This window comes from Coregonus lavaretus (genome assembly GCF_964263955.1).
Source record: "Coregonus lavaretus genome assembly, chromosome: 33".
In the NCBI taxonomy this organism is placed as follows: domain Eukaryota; kingdom Metazoa; phylum Chordata; class Actinopteri; order Salmoniformes; family Salmonidae; genus Coregonus; species Coregonus lavaretus.
In genome coordinates this window covers 8199158-8224154 of record NC_140020.1, presented here as the reverse complement: position 1 = coordinate 8224154, position 24997 = coordinate 8199158, and the positions used below count along the sequence as shown (strand labels likewise).

General features: G+C 46.0%; 1 protein-coding gene across 1 annotated transcript; it reads left to right on the top strand.

Annotated features, from left to right (window-relative positions):
* Positions 1-222: 222 nt before the first annotated feature.
* Positions 223-24557, top strand: zdhhc14 (zDHHC palmitoyltransferase 14; the record flags this gene model as incomplete). Its single annotated transcript, XM_084150836.1, is given in 9 exon segments — positions 223-467; positions 11894-12054; positions 16168-16326; positions 16691-16828; positions 18898-18974; positions 19728-19820; positions 20331-20440; positions 22767-22869; positions 24091-24557. Coding segments are annotated over 9 exon segments (1509 nt in total). The 3' UTR covers positions 24514-24557.
* Positions 24558-24997: the final 440 nt, after the last annotated feature.

The following is a 24997-nucleotide window of genomic DNA, read 5'->3' as shown; positions in this document are numbered from 1 at the left end:
GAGGATGCACGTCAGAAAATTGAACTTATTTTAAAGTATTTGAGATTTTTTGAGATTTTTTTTTTTTTACTGCAATGTATTGTACAAAAACTGACATTTTCTGACAGCATTACATCATCACTGTGCCAAAGGACCTGGAACAAGCACGGAGCACATATTTAACCCCATTTATCAGCTGCCCCTGAATTCTTTGTATTGTTTTGAAAGGTGCACTATTTGCAGATGCATCTCGGACTTGATGAGCCCATGCGGGAATGTCAGTATAATCAGATCTGCACGCGCAACTCGTCGCCTATGGAGACCTCGGGGCACAAAAAGAAGAGGACTCCCCGCAGGAAGTGGCAGATCTTCCCTGGCCGAAATAGATTCTACTGTAATGGAAGGGTCATGATGGCGAGACAGACCGGGGTCTTCTACCTAACCCTGGTCCTCATCATGGTCACCAGCGGCCTTTTCTTCGCATTCGAGTAAGTGCAAATTACACTACAGTAGCTCATGCAAGAACTCATCATTCACAGGTGTGAGCAGTCGTTTTTAAAAGTGGCCAAACTTTTAGGAAATTTAACCCCAAAACTATCTTTTGGTATTTGTTTCATTAGTCCATTGTTGATATAATCTCAAAATGTTTTTTATGTGAGCAATCAAGTTTTCAAGATATATAACTTTAAAAATACAAAATTCAAGGAGGTATCATAATGGCTGTATTTCTCTATTTTGAAAGTTATATATCTTGAAAACTAAGGAAACAAATACCAAAAGAAAATGTTTGGTTGGAGTTTTCCTTTAACCCCCCCCATTCATATGTAGGGAATATGGTGTCATTTGATACACAGACCCCACTGATTATGAATGCAGCGAATTGTCTACCTTATATAGGGAGAGTTTGTGCCTACAAGCCAGAGAGAATGTTGTCTAGACTGTTTTCCCCTGGTCGTTCCATATAATTTCAGCAAGCCATGACACCCACCATCTTAGATTGTTTGGAAATACTTTTTGTAGTAAGGTTAGCATTCCTGCAACATTATTTTGTTGAAATATAATTTGATATGAGGTATCAAACTAATTGATTGCACCCAAATTTGGCCATTTTAATTTATAGGATTCATGTGATATTCAATAAATATAGTGCCTAACATACGATTTGGACCAAACTTTTTTCTAACAATGAGTAAGACATGAGGAATCCAAAGAAATTGGCAAAAGCCACCCACGGACCCCCCACACCCAACACCAATCCCACCCCAACAACGAGTATACAGTATCAGTTTTCTATGTCTGACCAGAAGTATGGAGCTGTGGCTCAGAGTATTGTTTCTTCATCCTAAATCAAATCAAATTTTATTTGCCACATGCGCCGAATACAACAGGTGTAGACATTACCGTGAAATGCTTACTTACAGCCCTTAACCAACAATGCATTCATTTTTTAAATAAAAAAGTAAAATAAAACAACAACAAAAACAAAAAAGTTAAATAAATAAATAAAATAAAATAACACTAGGGAGGCTATATACGGGGGGGTACCGGTGCAGAGTCAATGTGCGGGGGCACCGGCTAGTTGAGGTAGTTGAGGTAATATGTACATGTGGGTAGAGTTAAAGTGACTATGCATAAATAATTAACAGAGTAGCAGCAGCGTAAAAAGTGGGGGTGGGGGGGCAGTGCAAATAGTCCGAGTAGCCATGATTAGCTGTTCAGGAGTCTTATGGCTTGGGGGTAGAAGCTGTTGAGAAGCCTTTTGGACCTACACTTGGCGCTCCGGTACCGCTTGCCGTGTGGTAGCAGAGAGAACAGTCTATGACTAGGGTGGCTGGAGTCTTTGACAATTTTGAGGGCCTTCCTCTGACACCGCCTGGTATAGAGGTCCTGGATGGCAGGAAGCTTGGCCCCAGTGATGTACTGGGCCGTACACACTACCCTCTGTAGTGCCTTGCGGTTGGAGGCCAAGCAGTTGCCATACCAGGCAGTGATGCAACCAGTCAGGATGCTCTCAATGGTGCAGCTGTATAACTTTTTGAGGATCTGAGGACCCATGCTAAATCTTTTCAGTCTCCTGAAGGGGAATAGGCTTTTTCGTGCCCTCTTCACGACTGTCTTGGTGTGTTTGGACCATGATAGTTCGTTGGTGATGTGGACACCAAGGAACTTGAAGCTCTCAACCTGTTCCACTACAGCCCCGTCGATGAGAATGGGGGCGTGCTCAGTCGTCTTCTTTTTCCTGTAGTCCACAATCATCTCCTTTGTCTTGATCATGTTGAGGGAGAGGTTGTTATCCTGGCACCACACAGCCAGGTCTCTGACCTCCTCCCTATAGGCTCTCTCATCGTTGTCGGTGATCAGGCCTACCACTGTTGTGTCGTCGGCAAACTTAATGATGGTGTTGGAGTCGTGCCTGGCCATGCAGTCATGGGTGAACAGGGAGTACAGGAGGGGACTGAGCACCCACCCCTGAGGGAACCCTGTGTTGAGGATCAGCGTGGCAGATGTGTTGTCACCTACCCTTTTCACCTGGGGGCGGCCTGTCAGGGAGTCCAGGATCCAGTTGCAGAGGGAGGTGTTTAGTCCCAGGATCCTTAGCTTAGTGTTGAGCTTTGAGGGCACTATGGTGTTGAATGCTGAGCTGTAGTCAATGGATAGCATTCTCACGTAGGTGTTCCTCTTGTCCAGGTGGGAAAGGGCAGTGTGGAGTGCAATAGAGATTGCATCATCTGTGGATCTGTTGGGGCGGTAAGCAAATTGGAGTGGGTCTAGGGTTTCTGGGATAATGGTGTTGATGTGAGCCATGACCAGCCTTTCAAAGCACTTCATTGCTACAGACGTCAGTGCTACGGGTCAGTAGTCATTTAGACAACCGCTTGGTTTTCGAAGTGGCGTCCAGCCCAGCCATTTTCCAGAGGACAATGGACAATCTGCTGCAGGGGATCCCTCATGTAGCAGTGTACCTGGACGACATCCTGGTTACAGGGGAGACGGAGGAGCTCCTTCACCATCTGGACCAGGTGTTAAAGAGATTATCTGAGGCAGGGATGCGCCAGAAGCGTAGCAAGTGCACATTCCAAGCACAGTGTGTGACATACCTAGGTCACAAAATCACAGCGCAGGGTCTGTGTCCTGTGGAGGACAAAGTCAGGGCAATCAAGGATGCTCCAAACCCCAAGAATGTGTCCGAGCTCAGGTGGTTCCTGGGCATGGTGAACTACTATGGTAAGTTCCTCCCTGAGCTGTCAACAGTGTTGGCTCCACTTTATCAGCTGCTCCACAAAGACTGTAAATGGAAGTGGGGGCCAGCACAAGAGAAAGCTTTCAAGGAAGTGAAAGCACTACTACAATCAGCACAACTTCTGGTTCATTTTGACCAAGACAAAGAGATCATCCTGTCATGTGACGCCTCGCCCTATGGCGTCGGGGCAGTACTCTCTCATCAGATGGAGAACAGGTCAGAGAAACCCATTGGATTCGTATCACATACGCTGACGAGTGCTGAGAAGAGTTATTCATACACTGCTCAAAAAAATAAAGGGAACACTTAAACAACACAATGTAACTCCAAGTCAATCACACTTCTGTGAAATCAAACTGTCCACTTAGGAAGCAACACTGATTGACAATACATTTCACATGCTGTTGTGCAAATGGAATAGACAACAGGTGGAAATTATAGGCAATTAGCAAGACACCCCCAATAAAGGACTGATTTGCAGGTGGTGACCACAGACCACTTCTCAGTTCCTATGCTTCCTGGCTGATGTTTTGGTCACATTTGAATGCTGGCGGTGCTTTCACTCTAGTGGTAGCATGAGACGGAGTCTACAACCCACACAAGTGGCTCAGGTAGTGCAGCTCATCCAGGATGGCACATCAATGCGAGCTATGGCAAGAAGGTTTGCTGTGTCTGTCAGCGTAGTGTCCAGAGCATGGAGGCGCTACCAGGAGACAGGCCAGTACATCAGGAGACGTGGAGGAGGCCGTAGGAGGGCAACAACACAGCAGCAGGACTGCTACCTCCGCTTTTGTGCAAGGAGGAGCAGGAGGAGCACTGCCAGAGCCCTGCAAAATGACCTCCAGCAGGCCACAAATGTGCATGTGTCTGCTCAAACGGTCAGAAACAGACTCCATGAGGGTGGTATGAGGGCCCGACGTCCACAGGTGGGAGTTGTGCTTACAGCCCAACACCGTGCAGGACGTTTGGCATTTGCCAGAGAACACCAAGATTGGCAAATTCACCACTGGCGCCTTGTGCTCTTCACAGATGAAAGCAGGTTCACACTGAGCACGTGACAGACGTGACAGAGTCTGGAGACGCCGTGGAGAACGTTCTGCTGCCTGCAACATCCTCCAGCATGACCGGTTTGGCGGTGGGTCAGTCGTGGGGTGGCATTTCTTTGGGGGGCCGCACAGCCCTCCATGTGCTCGCCAGAGGTAGCCTGACTGCCATTAGGTACCGAGATGAGATCCTCAGACCCCTTGTGAGACCATATGCTGGTGCGGTTGGCCCTGGGTTCCTCCTAATGCAAGACAATGCTAGACCTCATGTGGCTGGAGTGTGTCAGCAGTTCCTGCAAGAGGAAGGCATTGATGCTATGGACTGGCCCGTCCGTTCCCCAGACCTGAATCCAATTGAGCACATCTGGGACATCATGTCTCGCTCCATCCACCAACGCCACGTTGCACCACAGACTGTCCAGGAGTTGGCGGATGCTTTAGTCCAGGTCTGGGAGGAGATCCCTCAGGAGACCATCCGCCACCTCATCAGGAGCATGCCCAGGCGTTGTAGGGAGGTCATACAGGCACGTGGAGGCCTCACACTACTGAGCCTCATTTTGACTTGTTTTAAGGACATTACATCAAAGTTGGATCAGCCTGTAGTGTGGTTTTCCACTTTAATTTTGAGGGTGACTCCAAATCCAGACCTCCATGGGTTGATAAATTTGATTTCCATTGATAATTTTTGTGTGATTTTGTTGTCAGCACATTCAACTATGTAAAGAAAAAAGTATTTAATAAGATTATTTCATTCATTCAGATCTAGGATGTGTTATTTTAGTGTTCCCTTAATTTTTTTGAGCAGTGTAGTTAGACAAGGAAGGTCTGGCCATAGTCTTTGCTGCGAAACGCTTCCATCAGTACCTCTACGGTCGTCATTTCACCATATGCACTGACCACAAACCATTTTTTACATTTACATTTTAGTCATTTAGCAGACGCTCTTATCCAGAACGACTTACAGTTAGTGAGTGCATACATTATATGTATATATTTTTTTTCATACTGGCCCCCCGTGGGAATCGAACCCACAATGCCATGTTCTACCAACTGAGCTACATCCCTGCTACAAACCACTGATGAGCCTTTTCAGTGAATCAAGATGCATTCCTCCCATGGCTTCAGCAAGGATACAGCGCTGGGCCCTCACACTGTCAGCTTACCAGTACACTATAGTGTATAGAGCGGGGAAGGACAATGCAAACGCAGACGCGCTCAGCCGTCTCCCGCTACCAGAGATGCCCGCCACAACTGTGGTGCCTCCCGAGACAATTTTCCTAATAGAGAGATTATCAAACTCACCTGTGAATGCCAAACAGATCAAACAGTGGACAGACCGGGATCCTATCCTGTCCCAAGTGAAAAGATTCCTTATGCAGGGTTGGCCTCCTGTCATAGAGAATGATGGACTAAGACCTTATGCAAAGTGCAAAACTGAGCTGAGTGTGCAGGATGGCTGCATACTCTGGGGGTCCAGAGTGGTTGTTCCACCCCCTGCCTCCCGGATGAAAAGTTTAGCCAGATCTTCCATCTGGTGGCCTAACATGGATCAGGACGTAGGAAACAAAGTTAAATCATGTTCCGAGTGTCAGAGTAACCAGAAGATGTGGGAGTGGCCTGACCGCCCATGGTCCAGGCTGCACATAGACTTTGCAGGCCCTTTCATGGGACACATGTTCCTTGTCATGGTGGACGCGCACTCCAAGTGACTGGAGGCTCACATCATGAGCAACATCACAGCGACCACAACCATCGAAAAGCTTCGGCAGGTGTTTGCAACCCATGGTCTGCCGGACTCTCTTGTGTCCGACAACGCAACAACCTTTACCTGTGACTTGTTTCAAGAATGAATGCGGAGAAACGGGATTCGCCATGTCCGCAGCGCTCCGTTTCACCCGGCCTCAAACGGCTTAGCGGAGCGGGCTGTGCAGACACTGAAAGAGGGGCTCAAAAGGATGACTGGGGGAACCATCACAACTAAGCTCTCTCGGTTCTTGTTCCAGTACCGCATCACGCCACAAACAACAACAGGGCAGGCTCCAGCTGAGATGTTGATGGGCAGAAAGCCAAAAGCTCACCTGGATCTACTGCGTCCGGACATCAAAGCACGAGTGGAACGGAAGCTGGAGAAACAAAAAGAGAGATATGACCACCACGCGAGGGAGAGACAGTTAAAACCCAATGACACTGTCTACATCCGCAACTTCACAAGCAGCCAACGCTGGTTGCCAGGTATCATTCTGAGTCAGAGTGGTCCCGTCTCCTTTGTGGTCAAACTGACTGATGGTCGAGTCATGCGCGGACACCAGGACCACATCCGCCTGCGCTATGACAAAGACAAGACCATGTTTTCAGACGGAACAGCTGTGGGTGGTAGTATACAAGTTGAAACCCCACAGGAAACAGTATCTGAAGAACAGGGGCATTCAGTGGTTCCAGCAGAGGGTGATGAACATTCTCTCACAAACACCCAACCCGCTCCTGTGCCCTCAGACCCAGCTCCACGGGGACACGCCTTACCTGTGTCTCGTGGCACACCAGGAGTACTGCGCAGATCACAGCGTAGTCACAAGCCTCCTGAAAGACTTACTCTGTAGTTGAGACTGAGAGACTCGTGGTGTTAGTGTTTGTTTGGAGCAGCAGACCTAGTGGAAAAGAAATAAGGACAGTCATTTTTTTGTTTTGTTTACATTTACAGTAACACCAGCAGAAGTGCTACAGTATTGAAAAGAAAACACTGATGTGGTTTACATGTTAACCTTATGTTTTCCTTACAGAGGGGATTTAAATTGAGGGGGGAGAAGTGTTACAGTGTGGACACTATATAAATAATTACATTGAATGTGTGTTGTACTTACCTGCAGTATAGTATGATTGCTATTCATGTGTGCATGGTTATTATTGGTATTGACCGTGACCTTTCCCCTTTGATGATGTCATCACCAAGAGTCAGATCTGTACAATGTGATTCTACCACAGGTTGAGTGGGCTGTATCGTTCTGCTGTTTTTGTACCATTTGTACATGGCTGTACACCTTTTATTTATTGGATTGAAAGTAAAGGAAAGTAATATTGAAATGCGTGTGGGCATTCCTTGTCAAGTTACTACAACCATAGTGCCCTCAAAGCTCATCACTAAGCTAAGGACCCTGGGACTAAACACCTCCCTCTGCAACTGGATCCTGGACTTCCTGACGGGCCGCCCCCAGGTGAAAAGGGTAGGTAACAACACATCTGCCACGCTGATCCTCAACACGGGGTTCCCTCAGGGGTGCGTGCTCAGTCGCCTCCTGTACTCCCTGTTCACCCATGACTGCATGGCCAGGCACAACTCCAACACCATCATTAAGTTTGCTGACGACACAACAGTGGTAGGCCTGATCACCGACAACGATGAGACAGCCTATAGGGAGGAGGTCAGACACCTGGCCGTGTGGTGCCAGGATAACAACCTCTCCCTCAACATGATCAAGACAAAGGAGATGATTGTGGACTACAGGAAAAAGAAGAGGACTGAGCACGCCCCCATTCTCATCGACGGGACTGTAGTGGAGCAGGTTGAAAACTTCAAGTTCCTTGGTGTCCACATCATGGTCCAAACACACCAAGACAGACGTGAACAAAGCCTATACCCCCTCAGGAGACTGAAAATATTTGGCATGGGTCCTCAGATCCTCAAAAAGTTTTACAGCAGCACCATCGAGAGCATCCTGACTGGTTGCATCACTGCTTGGTATGGCAACTGCTCGGCCTATGACTGCAAGGCACTACAGAGGGTAGTGCGCACGGCCCAGTACATCACTGGGGCCAAGCTTCCTGCCATCCAGGACCTCTATACCAGGCGGTGTCAGAGGAAGGCCCTAAAAATTGTCAAAGACTCCAGCCAACCGAGTCATAGACTGTTCTCTCTGCTACCACACTGTTGTGTGTTGTGTTTTCTTTGGATTCCTCATGTCTAATTCATCCTTAGAAAGAAAGTTTGGTCCAAATCCGATGTTAGGTACTATATTTATTGAATATTATATGAATCCTATAAATTAAAATGGCCAATTTGGGTTCAATCAATTAGCTTAATTTCTCAGATATCAAATTATATTTCAACAAAATAATGTTGCAGGAATGCTAATTGTATCTGTTTCTAACAACAAACAATTTTAGAACAATCTGAGATGGTGGGTGTCGAAATCCTATTTTTTGTGCTTTTTGAGGTGGAACAACCCTCCCTTTCAAATGGTCACAGAGCTTCGGTTTCGCCAAGCAGATGGAATTTACTCCACTCAGTCAACCTTTGGTGAGCAGAGCTCCTAACATTGCAGAAACGTAATGGTTCTCAATCCTCATTGGTCAGGAAAGATTATGTAATAGAATTTGTTTGCTCCATATTTGTGTTAGTAATGACTAATGAGTTACTTGTTTTTAGGGGTCAGGTGAATGCATTCCTTGGGTTGATGTATTTCATTTGGGTTTTCCAGGGCTCTGACATGCATAGATGTTGAGAAATATGAACACAAGGAGTTATTGTGATGTTTGTGCAATCCGCAGGGTCGGGGATACAGGACAAACCATCCCTTTCAACTTAGTCAGCAGGCCTCATAGTCGTCCTCTGGGATCCTGTCTCACACGTTGAAGGTCTATGAAATGTTTTTGTAGCTCTCTAAGCTTCTGCAGGTTTTCAAAGGGTCATGTTTAAAGGTTTGTATAATAGCAATCAAGATGGGTTCAAATTCAGAAACTTTTTGGATTTGCTTAGTGTATCAGCCTGAAAACATTTCCATTTTAGTCATTAAGCAGACAAGCCTGTAATTCAATGGCCTAGGCTATTCATTGAGTGATGAAATGCCACATATGTAAGGCACAACAGTAAGTCAGATACACAGATGTCTTCAATTAGACAATTGAATGACAGCTCGAATAGGCCCACTATTATGACATGCAAATTCATTCATTTGAGAGTGACACCGATCCTAATATGCAAAGAGAAGACTGGGAGATGAGTGACAGATATTTTCCGGTCGGTCTACCCATCCTCCCATCTTTCCTTCTCTGTTGCCTTTCATTCCTCCCACGTTCCATACCACACCTTCCAAAACATGGCACCCCAGTGTTCCCGTTTCCGTGGTAACAGTTTTTCCTCTTAAGCTCTTTGTGTCCTGTCGAACCAACAGCCTGCATCTCCAAGGCAACTGGAGGAGAGTCACCGATTGTTCCAGTTTGATTTGGCTTGCATCCCAAATGGCATCCTGTTAATCGGCATCGGTTGCCATTTGGGACTCAGACTTGGTCTCTGTTGTGTTTGACTAAAGATAAGACTAAAGTAATTGCACTCCTCTAGCCAGAATGTAGAGTGTCTCTAAACTACAGGCAAAACATTCATCCATTTATAGTCCAACATGCTCTGGGATTTTCCTGGGAAACATTGCACAAATGGTCCAATGAATGAAGCATAACAAGGATGAATTGTGTCGTGATTCAACCTTGGAATGGATCAACTTCTGGTTACTCATTGCATTGTATAAAGCCTCAGAAAAGGAGATGAGACACTCATGCCTGAATGTTTTCACTTCTCCTATATTTACATTTTAGTCATCTAGCAGACGCTCTTATCCAGAGTGACTTAACCCTGTAATTGCTCCTGTAAGTGCCTTGTTCAGGGCACATAGACAGATTTTTCACCTAGTTGGCTCGGGGATTCAAACCAGCGACATTTCAGTAACTGGGCCAACCCTCTTAACCGCTAGGCTACCTTTCAAACTTTCATTCAAACTATTTTTTCAGTACAGTATCCAAGACTGTCCGAATTCCATAGTCTTTACCAATGGCAATGTCCTTGTATTTCCAAAGGCAGTGGGATAGTGAAGTGCAGGTAGAATGAAAAATTCACTCTACCATGTCCCTACCCAACCGTTCCCTCCACTGTGTGCCAGATCTCCAAGCCAGCCCTCTGACAATTATCCATGTTTTCTTTACAATGCCAACAACAACATTGGGCGATTACCTCCCCCAGTCCTCCTTAGACACAATGGGAGACATTTTTAAAGAGGACTACTTGGAAACTTGCTGCAGCTATTTCCAATCCCAGCATGACGAACTGATAAGATCTGAGTTTCAGTCTAATTCAATTCCAGCGTAGCCACCTCACAGAGCCAAAGTGGCAGCTATACAGATCTCAGATCAGTTAACACTGACTATGCTAAGTGGATAAAAGCAGTGTATTTCACTTCATGGCTAGTACCATTTCATATTTAAAATAGTTTGAGGGCTCCCTCATCTCTGCCTAGACTATAACCTGAAACCAATTATTCAAACCAATGACTCAAACCTGCGCTCAACATGCCTCCCTCATGAAATCATGGGGATCTCGATGTCCAATATTGGAACAACCCATAGAGGACTTTAGGGAACCTACATGGGGTTGAGATTTTACTATTTTAAGAGATTTTGATTGGATATTATGCCCACTAAAATATTAACGGATTACATGGACATGATGCTTCCCAATCCTTTTTTTAATTGACCCCCTGTATAATAGATAATACTAGGTAGGAACATTCAAAATGTTTCCAAACATTATTATGTTATAGGGAAAGTCCCAAATGGCACCCTACTCCCTACATAGTGCACTACTTTTGACAAGAGTCCTATGGGGCTCTGGTCAAAAGTAGTGCACTATGTACGGAATAGTGTGCCAGTTCAGATACAACCATGATTTGCAAATGATTGAAATCCTCTGAGAGGAGCCATAGTGGAGTAATTTAGGAATTTCCCCACCAAGCCACGAATAACAGCATCTGGGGCTGCTGTCCTTACTAACCCATAGGACCAGTCGCTATGTCCTCTCACTCAAGTTCAAGTTTTATTGTTTTATGCACAAGTACCGTGAAATGCTTAACTTGCAAGCTCTACAGTGGTTGTGTCCCAAATGGCATCCTATTCCCTATATAGTGCACTACTTTTGACCAGAGCCTTATGGGTCCATTTGTATGGAAAAATGCACATAACTCCATACCATTGCCATATGCACATATGTATGTGCTGCTATAGACCCAGGCTATGAGAAGAAAAGAATGGAGCCTCTGTTCATTTCTAGAAATAATGTGAAAATAAACATGAAGGTATACCTTTCATTTCATGTTTTTGTTACGGATGCCAGTCGAGGAAAATGCTTGGAAATAGTTTTTCTTCTCAGGCTGAGGCCAGTAGATTTCAGTCAGTGGATGCGTCCCAAATGGCACCCTATTTCCTATATAGTGCACTACTTTTGACCAGAGCCCTATGGGGTGTGTTGAATTGTGCCACAGAAAAGCTTTCCAGGAAGGCCGTTCCTCCTTGGCCCCGGCCCCCAGTCTTGTCACCTAATGACGTTAGGTACAGAGGACAGACAGTACAGTAGTGCTATAATGTGATTACACTAACCAACATCTGTTCATGAACAAAACACTAGGCATGGTTTAAGTGAGTTAATCAAATAAATAAGTGTGTGTATGTGTGCACATGCCTGTTTATCTTAACAGTTTTATTAGTTGTAAACTTTCCACCCACCCAGATACAGAGAGACCACACTAAGACCAGCTAATAAATACAGCTACATACTTTTCCATTCCTAAATGGTTTTGTTCTTCCGCTCTTCCAGCTGCCCGTTCCTGGCATCCAACCTGACCCCGGCCATCCCGGTGATCGGAGGGGTGCTGTTCGTCTTTGTTCTGGGGATGCTGTTCAGGGCCAGCTTCAGTGACCCGGGGGTCCTGCCCCGCGCCACGCCCGACGAGGCTGCCGACCTGGAGAGACAGATAGGTAACTATGGAGACCACCTGGTTTCCAAACAGTCAAAAGTAGTGCTCTATGTAGGGAATGGGGTGCATTTTGGGACTTTGCAGAGGCAGAACTCTGCACTCTGAAACTCTGAGATGGTCTGAACTCTCTTCTCCATGTTTGTGTTCTGCTGATGAGGCAGATAGATTTATCAACGTGAACTTCACCCAACCTCTATCAAACGGCATGGATCGAGCCAATCACATGCCACCCTCTAAACGCCTCTCAGTGTGTGTGTGTGTATCAGTGAGATGATCAGGTATTCAGTGTTTATGTTTGGAGATGACATCAGCTTTGAGAGGCGCTTTGCCCTGAGCACAATGGCATGTTGTCGAAACAGCCTGATTTCATTTTAGAGTTCAATTTAGAAAAGATCTCAGCCGTGTCGCAAATGTTACCATATTCCCTATTTAGTGCAATACTTTCGACCAGGACTCATAGGGCTCTGGTCAAACGTAGTTCAATATATAGGGAATAGGGATCCAACCCTCCATTTGGGATCCAACCCTCCTTTATCACTGGCGCAAGCCACTGGTTCCCTTTTGTTATGAGACGTCCAATCCAATGTGAACCAAGAAGAATCAGTCAGGGATGTTCAATGAGAGAAATATGTGCTATACAGACAGAACAATCAATGTATTTTTGGAACTGTGTTTTTCCCTGTGAATACAGCATTCCGGAACAGACCTGTCAATCACAAAATAGTCATTACTGAGAGAATGACCAAATGTGGGCATTGCTTGCTCTGTGCATCTAACTCCAGCTTTCTTATAGCAGGATAGAAAACATCTCATGGATGCGTCCCAAATGGAACCCTATTCCTCATGTAATGCACTACTTTTGACCATTTCCCATAGGACTCTGGTCAAAAGTAGTAAACTATATAGGAAATGGGGTGCCATTTGGGACATAACCTATGTCTCACCACCTTAACGCTGTTGTATACAGTTCATGAGGAAGGGTGGAAAGTTTATATTTACTCAGTTTGGTTGTTTAGTGTCTGTGGTCAGTCACTATGTGATACACATCTAGAAATAACATCTGCACATCCTTTATTAAAGGATCTGGAGGTTCTGGACTGTACAGTCAACTCTACAAACAGTGAAATTGGTGCTAATTGTCGTCAAAATCATGCCTGCAAACAATACCTATTAACAAGAATTACATTTGGTTTATTAAACATTGATGAAAATGGATATTACAGGCCTGCACTGAAAAAGCAGTGAACTTTTGAAGAGGTTGCCCTATTGTCTGTTTCACAACCTAGCCCTTGCAAACTAAACGCCTTCAAACTACTTTATTTTCCCCTCTTTGTCTTTCTCTCTCCCACGCTTCTTCAGTCTCGCTCCCAAATGCTATCTTTGGAGCAGCTCGATATGTTTTCAATTCTAAGCTGCTTTCTTTGCTGCTTCCCACAACTTGCAGTCCCACAATGCATTCTGTCTGATGTCTGCCGTGCTTCTCTCTCTCCTCTCCTTTATACACACTACCAGTCAAAAGTTTGGACACACCTACTCATTCATTGGTTTTTCTTTATTTTTACTATTTTCTACATTGTAGAATAATAGTGAAGACATCAAAACTATGAAATAACACATATGGAATCGTGTAGTAACCAAAAAAGTGTTAAACAAATCAAAATATATTTTATATTCTTCAAAGTAGCCACCCTTTGCCTTGATGTCAGCTTTGCACACTCTTGGCTTCCTCTCAACCAGCTTCACCTGGAATGATTTTCCAACAGTCATGAAGGACTTCCCACATATGTTGAGCACTTGTTGGCTGCTTTTCCTTCTCTCTGTGGTCCAACTCATCCCAAACCATCTCAATTGGGTTGAGGTCAGTTGATTGTGGAGGCCAGGTCATCTGATGCAGCGCTCCATCACTCCCCTTCTTGGTCAAATAGCCCTTACACAGCCTGGAGGTGTGTTGGGTCATTGTCCTGTTGAAAAACAAATGATAGTCCCACTAAGCGCAAACCAGATGGGATGGCGTATCGCTGCAGATTGCTGTGGTATTCATGCTGGTTAATTATGCCTTGAATTCTAAATAAATCACAGACAGTGTCACCAGCAAAGCACCATCACACCTCCTCCTCCATGCTTCACAGTGGGAACTCTGGGTCTTCCTATCTTGTGGCGGTCCTCATGAGAGCTAGTTTCATCATAGCGCTTGATAGTTTTTTCGACTGCACTTGAAGAAACCTTCAATGTTCTTGACATTTTCCTGATTGACTGACCTTCATGTCTTAAAGTAATGATGGACTGTCATTTCTCTTTGCATATTAGAGCTGTTCTTGCCATAATATGGACTTGGTCTTTTACCAAATAGGGCTATCTTCTGTATACCACACCTACCTTGTCACAACACAACTGATTGGCTCAAACGCATTAAGAAGGAAAGAAATTCCACAAATTCACTTTTAACAAGGCACACCTGTTAATTTAAATGCATTCCAGGTTACTACCTCATGAAGCTGGTTGAGAGAATGCCAAGAGTGTGCAAAGCTGTCATCAAGGCAAAGGGTGGCTACTTTGAAGAATCTCAATTTGTTTAACACTTTTTTGGTTACTACATGATTCCATATGTGTTATTTCATAGTTTTGATGTCTTCACTATTATTCTGCAATGTAGAAAATAGTAAAAATAAAGAAAAACCCTTGAATGAGTAGGTGTGTCCAAACTTTTGTCTGATACTGTACATCTCCTCATTCCTGCACTGTCAGCGTCGTGTTTAATGCATTCACAATCCTCTGTGTATAAGAATGGCATGTGAAGTGATAGCAAGTGATCTCCTTTCCTTTCCGCAAAAAACATAATGTATGCTCCGTTCCAACGCTACTGTCACCGCCACTGTCAATGTCTTGTTTTTCATATGCACAAAGTCATGGCTAAATATTGAGGCTAAATCTCAGTCCCACAGATGTTCACCACATTGATATTCCGTCGTCGCCTGATACTTTGATCCAAGGTCACTTTATCACAGCCCTTTTTAAAGCCTGATAGTTAAAGCTGCAATATGTCACTTTTTGGGCGACCTGACCAAATTCACATAGTAATAATAATATTTGTTATAGATCTGTCATTCTCATTGAAAGCAAGTCTAAGAAGTGGTAGATCTATTCTATGTGTGCTATTTCTATGCTTTCCGTTCTTAAGTTTAGTTTTTGCGTCTTTTACTTTCAGTTTTGTACACCAGCTTCAAACAGCTGAAAATACAATATTTTTGGTTATGTAAAAGATGTTTCACAGCGGTTTAGATGGTACAATGATTTTCTACACTATACTTGCTTGTTTTGTCACATAAACTGAAATTAGGTGAACTATTAGAATTTTAGCAACCAGGAAATGGCGGAGCGATCTTTAATGTTTATACAATCAATTTATATTAAACAATAAACCAGTGGTACAGTGCGATTTAAATGTTAAAAAGGAATGACGGTGTATGAAAACAATGGTCTAAGGCAGTGATGCAGAGTGAGTGATATGCAGGGCTGCAGGGCGTCACTTTGGCCCCCACCCTCCAGGGACCTCGGCCCCGTCAGACCCCACTGAGAGAAATAAATAACTTTGTCTGGGTCAGTGAGGTGTGGCCCCCCATCTCCAAGCTGGAAGAGCATGCAGTGTGTGTCTGTGTGCGTTTGCACCTTTCGAGTCTCTCTCTGTGTGTGTGTGTGTGTGTGTGTGTGTGTGTGTGAGCCTCTAAAGTCTGTGTGTGTGTGTGTGTGATGAATGCTAGGTCCTGCAGAGCAGATTAATAATGTAATGTCAAGTAAACACTGTGCCACCGTGCCCCAGGGGTCTGCCGCTGTAAATTGCATCAGCGAGGAAACCAGTAAAATGTGCTGACTGTGAAAGCCTATACTGTTGATATGATGGCGTGACTTGTTTTGTTTATTACGGGGAACAGGGAAATAAAAACTGAGCCAGAGCCACCTTGGATACAGGAGTTCGTATCTGGTCCTTTCCAGACTGGCTGTGCTTGAGAAATAACATACAGCTCTGAGACTGCACTGGATATCCAACATAGGAAAACAAAGGAAAATGCTTCCCTTGTGAACTAAATCTGACTTGGTCTTGTGTGGTCCTCTTCAGACGCCGCTAACGGCCCCAGTGGTCCAGGGTACAGGCCGCCCCCGAGGATCAGAGAGGTGGTCATCAACGGGCAGACGGTCAAGCTTAAGTACTGCTTCACTTGCAAGATCTTCAGGCCCCCACGGGCCTCGCACTGCAGCCTGTGTGACAACTGTGTGGGTGAGTGGAGTAAACCTGGACCTCACTCAGACTCTCAGGCATCTGGGGGAACATAATAGAAGAAACTGACTAACTCGATGGCTGTTCCATATGACTTTTAAACCACCTACTCTCTCCCACTCGTCCTCTCTCTCTTTCCACTTCGTATTTCCCTTCTATCCGCTACCATCTTCCCTCTCTCTTCCCCTTTATTTCTCTCTTCCACTCTTTCCCCTTCTCTACACTTCCCTCTCTTCTACCCTATTTCCTCTCTCTCTCCCTCTCCCCTCTTTCTCTATCTCTTTCTTACACTCTCTCTCTCCTCTTTCTCTCTCCTCTCTCTTTCTCTCACGCTCTCTCACCCCCTCGCTCTCTCTCTCTGCAGAGCGTTTTGACCACCACTGTCCCTGGGTGGGGAACTGTGTTGGGAAGAGGAACTACCGTTTCTTCTACCTCTTCATCCTCTCCCTCTCCTTCCTCACAGTCTTCATCTTCGCCTTTGTTATTACACACGTCATCCTGAGTGAGTAACTCCGACCAGAGACACACACACACAGTGTTGATGCCCTGAGATAAACACAAAACTATGTTTTTCCCCGAACAAAGTCTCCTATACACGTCAGGTACCCTGAACATACTGCTTGTTATCTAGATAATATCAACAAGGACAAGATAAGTGAATGCATAACCCTGGTATTTCTGTAATAGGTATCAATCTTTTTTTGCCCTAGCCTTCTTTACTTAATTGTCCTATCCCGATACACTGCAGCACAGGTTTCCCACATAGTTTTCAGAGAGACGGAGTGTTGGGACACTTTACTGTACACCACAGATCAGTCAGCCACAGTAGGGGCCGTATGTATCAAGCCTCTCAGAGGAGAAGTGCTGATCTACCACCTGTCCATGGAATCTTATTCATTGTGATCTAAAAGCCTAAACTGATCCTAAATCAGCACTTCTACTCTGAGATACACTGAGCTTGATACATACGGCCCCAGGGGTGTGCACACTGCAACCCCAGTCTGGGGACCACAACTCACTGTGCAGGGAGAGAGTCAACGAACGCATGGCCTTAATTACATACCTGTTTGTTTCTAAGTCATTTCCCACAATGGTTTTTCTGGGTGATTATGGCTTCTCTACAGGCAATAATGAATGGATTTAGGTTTCATTTGCATCAGTGATCAGCAGTAGGCCCATTGATTACTGTAACTAACAGCGTCAGTCTTAGGGGTTGTGGGTATTGATAGTGGTTAGTGTATCCTGTGTGTAGCCTAGAGATGGGATGAGGGAGCTTCTTCTGAATCATTAACTGTCAGTCATTGTCATGTCCAAAATGGTACCCTATTGGCTCTGGTCAAAAGTAGTGCACTATATAGGGAATAGGGTGCCATTTGGGACTCGCCCATTCCCTGCTGCGCCACAGTAGAGACGTTTTGATCAAGACTAGAGTTCCTGGTTGATGACTTAACTGATTCAGCCTATTGACCCTTCACATTAAGCACTGACTTAAATCTATTTTTCTCATCATTGCCTTTGTGTAGGGAGGTTTTCAATGGGTTACTGCTGTATTAGCGGAGCACAGGGCTAGAGATCTTTGCTGCTCCTCTCTGTTCTCCCAGGTGCAGTCAGTCAGTGAGACTAGCATCAGTTACTCTCCCAGGTGCAGTCAGTCAGTGAGACTAGCATCAGTTACTCTCCCAGGTGCAGTCAGTCAGTGAGACTAGCATCAGTTACTCTCCCAGCTGCAGTCAGTCAGTGTGACTAGCATCAGTTACTCTCCCAGCAGCAGTCAGTCAGTGAGACTAGCATCAGTTACTCTCCCAGGTGCAGTCAGTCAGTGAGACTAGCATCAGTTACTCTCCCAGGTGCAGTCAGTCAGTGAGACTAGCATCAGTTACTCTCCCAGGTGCAGTCAGTCAGTGAGACTAGCATCAGTTACTCTCCCAGGTGCAGTCAGTCAGTGAGACTAGCATCAGTTACTCTCCCAGCTGCAGTCAGTCAGTGAGACTAGCATCAGTTACTCTCCCAGCTGCAGTCAGTCAGTGAGACTAGCATCAGTTACTCTCCCAGCTGCAGTCAGTCAGTGAGACTAGCATCAGTTACTCTCCCAGGTGTAGTCAGTCAGTGAGACTAGCATCAGTTACTCTCCCAGGTGTAGTCAGTCAGTGAGACTAGCATCAGTTACTCTCCCAGGTGCAGTCAGTCAGTGAGACTAGCATCAGTTACTCTCCCAGCTGCAGTCAGTCAGTGAGACTAGCATCAGTTACTCTCCCAGCTGCAGTCAGTCAGTGAGACTAGCATCAGTTACTCTCCCAGCTGCAGTCAGTCAGTGTGACTAGCATCAGTTACTCTCCCAGCTGCAGTCAGTCAGTGAGACTAGCATCAGTTATGTGAAGTAATGCTGTGTACTGACTAGCTCATCATCATGGTGCTCAGTGAGACTTTGGATATTCCCCAACAAACCCTCTCTCTGCTCTCTGCTCTCTCTTCTCTCTCTGCTCTCTCTGTTCTCTCTGTTCTCTCTTCTCTCTCTGCTCTCTCTGTTCTCTCTGTTCTCTCTGCTCTCTCTGCTCTCTCGGCTCTCCGCAGGATCCAACCGGACAGGCTTCCTCAGCGCACTCAAAGACAGCCCTGCCAGATATCCTTTCACTGGGGCAGAGTGTGTCTGTGTGTCTGTCTGCCTGTGTGTGATAAGTGTCCTCATCTCTCTGAATGGCAGATGACACTGTCCTCATCTCTCTGAATGGCAGATGACACTGTCCTCATCTCTCTGAATGGCAGATGCCACTGTCCTCATCTCTCTGAATGACAGATGACACTGTCCTCATCTCCCTCTTTCCAACTGTGGTTTTTGACAAAGCGGCCTAGCGGTTAAGAGCGTTGGGCCAGTAACCGAAAGGTCGCTGGGTCAAATCCCCGAGCCGACTAGGTGAACATTTTGTTTATGTGCCCTTTAGCAAGGCATTTAACCCTAATTGCTCCTGTAAGTCATTCTGGAGAAGAGTGTCTGCTAAATGACTCAAATGTTAAAGACACTTTCATCTCTGTCACACGAAACCGCTCACATGTGCGATTTTGACAACTACGTCTTCCCGCTAATTGCATTATGGAACGAAGATTTGCCCGTAGCTTACTGCCTTGTGCACATTGCACTGTATGTATCCACTTTGCCTGGAGTCATTCAGGACATTCTGGAGGACACAGCAGTTATTTAATGGAGCCGTACCACATGTAGAGTGCATTGCCTAGTAAATCAGTGGCCCAACACCATCTTCTGGTAGTCAATACCACTATGTCCCACTCTGTGCGTTTCTAAGGTCAAATGCAAGAACTCTCTCCACCTCTCAGCCACCGTGACGATGTGCTAGTTGTTGTAGTGATGGTGGTCTCTTTTCCTTGACTGAATTACTGTGCTAGAGGTGGTGGTGTGTTTCTTCTCAGTATGGTCCATCTTGGGCCTGTCGGGTTTCCATACCTACCTCATTAGCTCCAATCAGACCACCAACGAGGACGTGAGTACACATACACCACATCTCATCATCCAGCCCCCCTGGAGCTCAGTTGGTAGAGCATGGCGCTTGCAACGCCAGGGTTGTGGGTTCGTTTCCCACGGGGGGCCAGTATGAAAATGTATGCACTCACTAACTGTAAGTCGCTCTGGATAAGAGCGTCTGCTAAAATGATTAAAACATTTTTAAAAATTGTCTGACTTTGACTGCTGATATAAATTCTGTCTCATTAAGGCTAATTTCACGCTTGGTCCTCCATGTAATAACTCACTGGCTTGATTATTGTTTTTCACTTGCGCTGCTGAGGTTCTGGTAGATTGAACACTCCAGCATCCTCCCTCATCCTTCTTAACTGTCTCTCTGGTGTGATTGGTTGAGTTCCACTGTTCTCCAAAAGTTGCTGAATTTCCTCTTGACTTCAGTTTGCTCCTCAATTGATGCACCTTGGTTGGAGAGCGATGTAGCGGCAGTGTTCCCTTCCCTTTGCACTGATTGGTCATGTTCCCCCTCCAGATTAAAGGCTCATGGTCGACCAAACGGGCGAAGGACAACTACAACCCCTACAGCTACGGGAACATCCTGACCAACTGCTGTGCTGCCCTCTGTGGTCCTCTTCCACCCAGGTGAGTCTCTGTGGCCAAACTAACCCCAACCCTAACAGCAAGGCTGGTCGTGTTCAGTAGGGAGAAAATGATTTGAAACAGGGAGTTACTTCCTGAAACTTGTCCAATGAGAACACAGACTTTTGTATGCAGTCACGGCGATAGCTCAACTGTAGATCGAAAGGATTTTAGATTCAGCTCTCCCTCCTCCCCATCCTCCTCCCCTCTATCTCTCTCCTCCCCTCCATCTCTCTCCCTCCTCCTCCCCTCCATCTCTCCCTCTTCATCCTCCCCTCTATCTCTCTCTCCTCCCTTCCATCTCTCTCCCTCCTCCTCCCCTCCATCTCTCCCTGTTCCTCCCCCTTCCTCCCCTCCACCTCTCTCCCTCCTCCTCCCCTCCACCTCTCTCCCTCCTCCTCCCCTCCATCTCTCTTCCTCCTCCTCCTCCGCATCCTCCTCCCTCCTCCTCCCCTCCATCTCTCTCCCTCCTCCTCCCCTCCATCTCTCCCTCTTCCTCCCCTCCATCTCTCTCCCTCCTCCTCCCCTCCATCTCTCCCTCTTCCTCCCCTCCATCTCTCTCCCTCCTCCTCCCCTCATCTCTCCCTCCTCCTCCCCTCCATCTCTCTCCCTCCTCCTCCCCTCCTCTCCTTCCTCCTCCCCTCCCCTCCATCTTTCCCTCCTCCTCCTCCCCATCTCTCTCCTCCCCTCCATCTTTCCCTCCTCCTCCTCCCCCCCATCCTCCCCTCTATCTCTCTCCTCCCCTCCATCTTTCCCTCCTCCTCTTCTCTCCCCTTCCTCCTCCCCTCCACCAGACATGCCACCAGGGGTCTTTTCACAGTCCCCAAATACAGAACAAATTCCAGAAAGCGTACAGTATTATATAGAGCCATTTTTGCATGGACTCCCTTCCATCTCATATTGCTCAAATGAACAGCAAACCTGGTTTCAAAAAACAGATAAAGCAACATCTCACGGCACAACGCCTCTCCCCTATTTGTATGTATTGATATGTAGGCTATGTGTGCAATTTTTTAATTGATGTAGTTCTGTCCTTGAGATGTTCTTGTCTATTAATGTTCTGTATTATGTCATGTTATGTGTGGACCCCAGGAAGAGTAGCTGCTGCTTTTGCAACAGCTAATGCGGATCCTAATAAAATAAAATACAAAATAATTAAGAATATCCATCTCTCTCCCTCCTCCTCCCCTCCTCTTCTCTGCCTCCTCCTCCCCTCCATCTCTCTCCCTTACTGCATTAGTCAGCACCCACAGAATGAGCTCTGCTTATGTGAATCAAACTGCCAGCCACTTTGTTAAATGAGCAACGCTTTCAATCAAGATATCCATCAGCGCACGCAGGCAGGAATAATCACTGTACACTGTTTCTGGAACTAGCCTTGTCTTACACATTATTAGGATGAGCTCAGTACATTGTCTACGCCCCAAATGGCCACCTGTTCCCTATGTAGTGCACTACTTTTGACCAGGGCTAATATGGCTCTGGTCAAAAGTTGTGCACTATATAGGGAATAGGGTGCCATTTGGGGCACAACCATCGTAAACGTCCCCACAGCATATGGTTGGTTATTGCATTTAACGCAAATGGTCTGGCTGTAGAAGATAATGTCTTTCACCCAGTCATTTGCTCTCTCCCCAGTGACACCACAGTACCAAAACTATGGAGTTACATTAGTGTTGATTTTAGGGTCAATTTTAATTTTGACCCTAAATTATTTTGTCCATACACTACCCGCAGATACAAAATCAAGTAAGTTTGTCAAACATCTGGTGGAGTAACAATTATCATTGATTCATTAGCTGGTCTATCACATGAATGGGTTACAGCTGGCTTGACAATAGTGGAATAGTTGAGGTATGTGTAATAATAGTTGAGGTATGTGTATGGTTTGCTCAGTAGGTAGGTACTGTACATTGGGTTGGATCTTCTGGGAATTTCACATATCATTAACAAGTTTCCTGTTGCCTGGGGAGAATGTGTGGGGGATTGTTCTCCGTTCGTAGACAGGTGGCTGCCATCTGCTCTGTGTGTGGGTATGCATGGAGAGATGGGGCCTGGAGGCTTCACACACATGCAGGAACGCTTGCACCAAGGCAGACACACACACCTTGCAGATACACACACACACACCGAAGTACACGCACACAAACACTCTTGCAGTTACACACATGCACACCAAAGCAGACTCTCTCTCTCTCTTTCTCTCTCACCTCACACAGATACACACACACACACACAGAGATGGAGAAACAGACTCACACAAACACCTAAGTATACACAGACACACATTTCAAGACCTCTGCTTATGTGCCAAGTCTTCTATTTCTAGTCTTATTGACAGAAGAGGCTTCATCCAGCCAGACACACCCCAGCCTGTGTTACACTCCAACGGGAGCAGCATGTACACCTCCACCCAGCTTCACACTCACATGGTAGGTAGTGTGTGTGTGTGTGTGTAGAATAGGGAGAGGGGGTGTGTTCGGGAGAATGAGAAAGAGGGCACTTTCTTAATGCATTAGAGATGTTTAGTGTTTCACAGGACTGAGTTGGCACTTCAGTATTTATAACCACCGAGAAACACTTTGAAAGTTATTTCAAAGCGTACTCCCCTTATGATGTCCGCAACTCACTCAAGTGCTCTCACTTACAAATGGCTCTTTGAACCAGCCTGTGTTATTATTACGACCAACAGAGAGCAGTCATCTGTCTCTATTCATATCATTATTGGGCTCTGAACCTCTTTCTCCTCTCTCGCACTCTCTCTTTTATTTTCTCTCTCGCTCTCTTTTCTCTCCCTTTTCTCTCTCTCGCTCTCTTTCTTTCCTACTCTCTCTCTCCCTGCTGGTGGCCACAGTGGGCTTTACCCTGTGATCCAGAGAGCAGTATTTAATAGTGAATGAACACAGCTCATGTGTTTTGTGTTCATTGATTCATCGGGATGTAACTTCTCACGTCTCACTCTGAGGCAATCTTATCACCCTCCCTCTGAATATATCCATGTTTTAATTCACCAGTCGGTACTCTGCTGAACACTGATGTGTATTTTCCCCCCACAGTCTGTGGATCCTCTCCCTGCAGTAGTTTCAAATAGTCATTTTATATCTCAAGCAGAATAATCATAGTCTTCTGGCTGGTTCCATATTTGCATACAGCCTTGTTTGAAGCGGGCAGCTGTGAGAACAAGTAACTTTGGCCATACGCCCGTGCAGAGATTATGAAAATGTTCCAAAATAAAAAAGGAAGCAATTTTGGGCAATCTCAAAATGTGTTGAGTAATTCAATTGAATGGAAATGACATGGTAATACCACCTGTTAGAGTTGAAGTAGTGAGTTGAATTAGGTATTGAGTTGATTATACATGCTAATGTATTCGTAGTAATGGCATGTTTTATGGAAGACTTGTTTTAATGGGTTCACTAACATTATTTTTCTTCCTTTTTTGTCTGTTAACCTTTTTATTTGTGTGTTTCCCATCCCTCTATAATTTCCTTCCTTTATTTCCCGTCTCTCTATAATTTCCCTCCTTTATTTCCCGTCCCTCTATAATTTCCCTCCTGTATTCCCTGTCCCTCCTATGGTAAAACATATCATTCTCCTACTGTTTTTTCCCCTTCTCTTCCTTTCATCTCCTGTCACTTTCCCTGTCTCCTCAGTGTGACCAAGAGCACTGCATTCAGAGCACCAAACTCGTTTTGCAGGCTGCCGCCACCCCCCTTCTCCACAGCGACCCTGTCATGATGGGCGGAGGGGGACCCCCTCTCCCTGGGAAGAGTTCCCTGGGGGACCCATGTGCCTCACTGGCCCCTAGCCAGCCTTCCCTGCCCTCCTCCATGCCCGGCCTGGGCTGTGCGGGGGACATGTTGATACTGAGGGACCCGGACACCCACTGCCACCACCATCACTTTGTCAGCCCTGAGGAGACGCCCTCGCCCGGCCCCATGCCTCTGACACTGCCCTGCGCCGCCCACATGACCCACGGGGGACACATTAACCCTGCCCAGCTCTACGGCCCTGCCAGCCAGGACTCTCTGCATGAGGACTCTGTCAGGGGCCTGGTCAAACTCAGCTCTGTCTGAGACTCAACCCCACTGCCATCTCCGCCTGGCTCTTTAGAACCACTACCCAGACTCTGTCAGCGTGCCAAATGACACCCTATTCAATAAGTAGCACTACTTAGTATTGCACTTATATACAGGACACAGCCCCAGCCCCCTCCCTCCACACTGCTGGCTCAGGACCAAAGCCATAATTCCTGTTCCCCTAACATTCCACCCCAGCCCTACCTCCCTCCCTCCTTCCCATCCAGATTTGTGCCCCCACCTGTTGAGATAAGCTATTCTAGTGCCAAACAGACAGAGCCTCAGTCTCCACTGCACTTGACCAGGACCAAAGTCAAGCTTCTGACTCCCACTTCTTCTTCACAGTAGTATAGCTAGTGCCCTACCAGGAGTCTACCAGGCCTGGATGCAGGTCCAGGCTTCTGCCAAAGGCTCATGACTTGTGCTCTTTTGGGGGAAACCATCTACCCGGACCAGGCTGTCATTGTCCGTAAATGAAACT